At 40.2% G+C, this 6,000-nt stretch overlaps 1 protein-coding gene across 2 annotated transcripts in view; it reads right to left on the bottom strand.

The window, feature by feature from the left end:
* Positions 1-275: 275 nt before the first annotated feature.
* The window catches only part of MRPS6 (mitochondrial ribosomal protein S6), a 46,942-nt gene continuing 41,217 nt past the window's right edge, over positions 276-6,000 (bottom strand). The window contains exon 3 of one of the 2 annotated variants that reach the window (XM_037376420.1): positions 276-919. In XM_037376420.1, coding sequence (XP_037232317.1) covers positions 742-919 — 178 coding nt within the window. In that variant the 3' untranslated portion in view covers positions 276-741. The remainder of the gene's footprint in view (positions 920-6,000) is intronic. The other variant, XM_037376419.1, reaches the window with a different exon arrangement.

Below are 6,000 nucleotides of genomic sequence, written 5' to 3'. Positions count from 1 at the left end.
AGGATTTTTGTCATGAAGTTTTCCTCAGTTTGAAATGTACACCTGGGTCTAGCTGATGGTAAAACAAAGGATCTTTTATTCTTCTGTTCATACATAAGCATGGTTATTCTCTAATCTGCCACCTGGCAGTTTCTGGCCTTTTCTATAGAGAACAATTTTTTGGCGGTACTTTGAATAGAGTTATTACCTTAAAGAAAGAAGTATGACATGTCTTTTGGCAGTGCAAGTTATTTTTTCTTGTACATTTTCTGCTTTAAAAAAAAAAAAAAGAGTCATTTTATTTTTAATCACGCTTTTATTACCTTTTTCCAAGAACAAGCAAAAAAACCCCAAACCTCCAACAAATCACATCCTATACTGCTATATTTACACTGTAGACTTCTTAATCCCCTATGTAAATATGCATATTCTGAAGTAATCTGTCTTTGGAAAAGAATGCTATTTTTAGCATTCTGATGATGGATAAATCTTCATTATCAATGTAATGCTCTAAGAGAAAAGAAAATCAATTTTCAGAGTTGTCAAATATCAAGATAAACATACAGATTATGTTATTCAAATTATTTTAAACAAAAACACTCTCAAATATTACAGTAATTTAAGATAATGTACTATACCACACACACATCATGGCCAAAATAGATTATTTTTGATGAACATCAGTTATCATAATTGTTTTCCACAGCAGGAACAAAAAAGAAAAAAAATCTTTAAAGTTTTCAAACATGCTATTTGGAATATTCACTTCTTGGCCTTTAGTTTATCTTCATAGTTGACCGGGATTATGCCACTGCATTCTTCTGTCTTTGATGGAGGATACTTTACAAAAGCACGTCTAATTACATCAATATCCCGTCCTAAATGTTCCATCATGGTCGATACAATCGAAGGTGGACCCTCTAAGTCTATCAAAAAATACCTGCAATGAGAAACATACACAGAGTAAAATAAAAAAATACCTGTACTGCAGCAACTTTAATTCAAGTAACTATTCTGTAGGATACCTTAAATGAACCTTTCTATTTTTTTCCCTGCATTTTGGTACCACAATTGTTTTAAATAAAAGCTGTTATCTTGATTTCAAATAAGGGAAGTTCAATTGAAGCAGGCTCAGCCTGAACTCTTCTTTGTTGTACGGCACTGCTTACCCAAGGAGACTGAAGAGAGCTTTCTCTTCTTGTACCTATTCCATTAATTTCCATATCTTGATTTGAACAGTCTTAAAAAAAAGGCAGGGTGGCACATTCAGTTACAACATGCATCATCCTCCTTTGAATTCACAACATTGTTTCTTTGGGGAACAGATGCCAGCGTGAAACATCTCAAGCCTATATACATAAAGGCACATTTTTTCCTTTAATGTTCTGCTTCAGAGCTGAATGGAAGTATTAAAAAAAAAAACCAACCAAACAAAAACAGCAAAAGAAACCCAAGGAGATAGGCTTATCCCAAATTAGGCACATCTTTGATGTGAACATGGCTTAAATTTTCAATCTGAGGGCAGGACCTTGAAGCTGCATACAGGCAATGCCCACTTGCACAGCTGGGACTTGATGAGCCTACTGCTGTGCTGACCTTGGTGGGACTGGAAGGGTCTTACTTCCACACATGCACAGCACGTCTAAAACACACTGCTCCAGGGAAACACTTTGTGTCCACCACACAGCTATCTTTGACGTCCATAAAGAAAAAGCCAACCGCTTACCTATGGGAAGGAGAACATTGCTCCCCATGAATATCTGTAGGTCACCCAGGTTACATCTGCAATAAACTCCCTTCCTGAAGAACTGCACCTTCTTCATGACCTCAACTACAATTTTGCAAGAGGCTTTTAAAACTCCAGTACACCCAAATAAGCAAAGAGGCGTACTGCACTTCATAAGCCTCATTTCAGACAAGGGACACAACTGTGTACTAACTTAATCTCAGATATGCAAATTCAGATCCCTTCTCTTAATGTGAGGTGTACCTTAAATTCACTAGCAACTTGCAGAAACAGGAGATGTGATGTTATAAGCGACCTAGTGCCAGCCATCATACTAATGCAAGAGATGAGTGAGCCATGTCACTGGCCATCCCTCTTCCCTTGAAATGCTGTGAATGAACCAAACCAGCACTGTCAACAGAGCTGTATCCAGCATTTGGCATGGCACTAGCTACAGTACAGTAAAAGGACACTGCAACTTTCTCAGAAATCCTGCTGAAGACAACTAACCACTCACCTCAACTTTAAGACTATCAGTAATTTAAAGGCTAAATGTAAAGTACAGCACTTCCCACCTAGCTATTTCACTTTAATCTTTACACATCCTCTTATTAAAGCTCCTCTTTCCTCCTAGTCCACTCAAGCACACCTCCCCATAAAGCATCAGTATAACCTGAACGTGATATCCCTTAAATGAAGTCGTATTACCCAAGCAGGATCAAGCATCCCAGTCTGATTTAAAAACTGTACCTCACAGAGAGGACTTTGTTCTGCAAGGCATATGGATTCTTACTGAGTCAACTATAGCATGAACATCACAGTCCACCTTCATAAAGGTGATCTTGGAGGGCAAGTCCCCAAGACCAGAAGCTGAAATGGGAGTCCGAACAGGAAAAACAGGAGATGGGGTCATAAACAACAGACACACTCATATTCTTCATGCTGCACTGAGTTCATTTTCATCCAGCTAAGTGTATTACATCAGAAAACATTACACACAGAGGAGACCCATCAGGCCAGAAATGACTCAAGCAGCACGTGCTGGATTACTGCACAGCCATGGAATCCACCTGTGGAAAACACAGCAAAGATGCTTCTCCTTAGCCAGACATCCTAATCCTGAAACGCTTACACAGGCGCCTACATTAATAGACATGAATTATCTCTGAAATCTTTTTCAGAAAGACCAGATTGAAGCACTGAATTCTTGTACGTGAGAGGTCTGATGGCAAAAAAAAAATATCTCCCTGCAGCCCATGCTGAAGGAACGAGTCCTCCAGAACAGATGCCCAGCTGGTGTGGGCTGCGGCCGAGCATCACTGAAGCCAAGGGAGCAGTGCCAGGTCACGTCAGTGAAGGTGCTGCTCCTCTGACTGCAGCAGGGCTACCAAGAGCTACAGGAACAACGTGCCTCAAGAAGGATTTGGAGGAACTGTGATGGGCTCAGTCCTCCTCGCAAATCCTCACCAGCTTCAATGGGGAACAGGATTTGGCTTAATGTATTTGAGAAACTGAACCACCTACTATTTTCTGCTCTCAAGAATTAATAGATCCTACCTGGTTAGAAGTTTAAGGAGATAAACAATTTTTAATCTTGGCTAATTCATTCAAAATACTGCACAGCAGCCTCCGATGGACACATAACCCTTAAAAAGGGAAAGTCGTATTTTCTGTTAAAGCCTTTAAAAGCCACTGGTAAATTCAACAGATGACACTTAACTCTTCACCTTGGGGAGAAGCCTTCCAAACCCCCTTCACAGGTGCAATAACAGAAAGCAGGATGGGGGAGAAATTCTAGCTGGCAATCCACCACCGCTTTCACGCCCCTTCCCTTCGCAAGAGCATTTATTTGTATTGCAATCTGGGCTCTTTGCTGCACCATTTTAGTCCCATTTCTCGAGAATTTAATTTCACTTGTGCTTGCAAGTCGTATGCTGCTTTTCATTGTGCTCCTAAAACAGCAATAGTGTGGTGGTTTTTTTCTCCAAAGGCTGCTTTGCAACTTTGTGCTTTCTCTCACATTAGCAAAGGGTGGAAATTTCCACTGACGCACTGTTGATAACTGAAGGAGAAGGGGGGGATGGGAGGATGAGCTGTTACAGCATATCTTTATGACTCCTTGCAGAATAGGTATTTTATCTGAGGATACAAAACTGCAGTAATTGGGGACAATGTGAGTTTTTAAAAACAACCACCACTCTTCAACGTTAACAAGCAACGAGTGCCTTCCTGTGCTGAAAAAGATAGAAGGAAAAGAGGGCCAGTGTAAAAAATACAATTTCTTCATTAAAGAAAGAGAAGAAACTAACGGCTGTAGAAGCAATAACCAAACACAATTCACAGTGCAATCCCAGAGGAGATATGGAACCCCTTCCCCCTAAACACACATATTTAAATCAGCTGTCTTGAGGCTACGGGGTTTTTTTAACCCACCCTCAATAAGTCATGCAGCAACCTTAATTTCAGGCAGTGATCTATGACCCAATACGCAACACTAGCTACTGTTTGTGTAGTAAACAAAACCAAATCCCAGGGAGACTTAAAGACAGGGAAAAATACAGGAATGCAGGAGGGAAACCACCTCATTCTTGCAAGCAAAAATGCAAAAGCATTTAGGGCTTCTAGGAGTCGGTCATCAGGGGAGAAATGCAGGAAAATTCCACTGATTCAGTGTGAGACCACAGTTATTTGTCATCCGGCTCAACTGCAAACAGAAGGATGATGTAAATACAGGAGAGCAGACTGAGACATATTAAAACAATGCATTAACTGGAAAAAAATTAAAATATCATATGATCTCAAATAAAGCCTTTGCATATGAGAGGGGAAAAAAAAAAAGACACAAAAAAAAGAGGGAGGGGAAGCCAGGTTTCATTTGTGCTTTTTAACATATTCAAGGCAGAAACTGCTTGAACCTTCAGTCCTACGGATACTCAAATATTTTGCTTTCAAATGGACAGTCTATGACTTCAAAAAACTCTGAAAAGCACTTGGATCAAAACTCAAATCCTCCTAGAATACGACTCTGTCAGCCAGGGGAGCCAAGGGAAAAGTACACGTATGGTGGACTTGGAAGAGGCTGCGTGGTCCCACGGCTGTGCCCAAAATATGTCTGTATGCTTAAATTTCTTCTTTACATAGTGGCAGTAAGAGTACGTAAGCCTCCCCAATGGGGAAGATAAGAAAGGAAAGGAAGTGTTCAGGCATTGAACAGGGAAACAGGAAACTACCTGGAGGAAAGCAAGCTGTGGCACTCATGTGAGAGCAGCTGGACACTTGTTCATTAACGTCTCATTAAGGTAATCCTACATAAATGAAGTTTTTTGCTACCTGAATGATCACTTCATCTTTGGGACCACGGCATTGCTCTGAAGAGAGAGAGTTTGTTTTTCTTCTCAACTCCTATGGTAACTACCCTTCCTCAGCAGGGCAGGCAAGCAAGTTCATGCTCAGAAGGATTATAACTTGTGTACTAGTCCTTCCAGCTACAATGTTCCTTTTAGCTTTTCACATCGTGTTCCTTTTAGCTTTTGAAAAATGCATATGGAATAGACAGAAGTCCCTTGAAAATCACTAGGACAGCAATGGGCAAGTACCAGATCAAAACCAAAGGCTGGTACCTTAGTAACTAGACTGTGCCACAGCAATGACACAAATGATCCATAATGAGCAAGTACTCCAGGGAAAAATACATTTTACCATCCACAGCCTTTAGAAATTTCTTTTGCCAAATTCTATACACAGATGCCTGTTATTAAGCTAAATAACTAATGGAAAGACATTTTGCAGCATTGCAGAAAATAAAAAAAAAAATACTGCTATACTGCAAAAGAGAAACCAGCATGACATATCTGAGTATTTGAAAAAGTCATGCTCACTGGGCAGCATTTGGGAAGTCTGCAAAATTTTTATGAGCAGGGCTGAAGTTACACAGTGAGTATTAATTCTGCTTGTGTCACTTCTCTGCCTCCCGTATAATTTACGGCTTAAAAAAACCCCCAAAAATGGTGACTAATTCCCATCTCCCACTAAGTCCACTATTTGAGAGCGGCCATCACATTTAATCCATGTGCTTGCACACGGATGCTACACAATTTAGTGCCTCAGAACTAGCGCCTCTACATAACAAACTATTGCACAGCACCACGTCCTCTGGTGCTGCACATCAAAATCGCAAAGTGCACTCTCATAGGTAAGGTGGACTGAAAAAAAACTTCGACATTTTAGGGCTGATACTTGATGCACATCCACACTTACATGTATGTGCACGTAGATAAAAACATTTGAAAGAAAAG

Source organism: Falco rusticolus, chromosome 2, assembly GCF_015220075.1.
Source record: "Falco rusticolus isolate bFalRus1 chromosome 2, bFalRus1.pri, whole genome shotgun sequence".
NCBI lineage: Eukaryota > Metazoa > Chordata > Aves > Falconiformes > Falconidae > Falco > Falco rusticolus.
The sequence above is the reverse complement of the archived record's forward strand: the minus strand, read 5'-3'. Positions and strand labels throughout refer to the sequence as shown.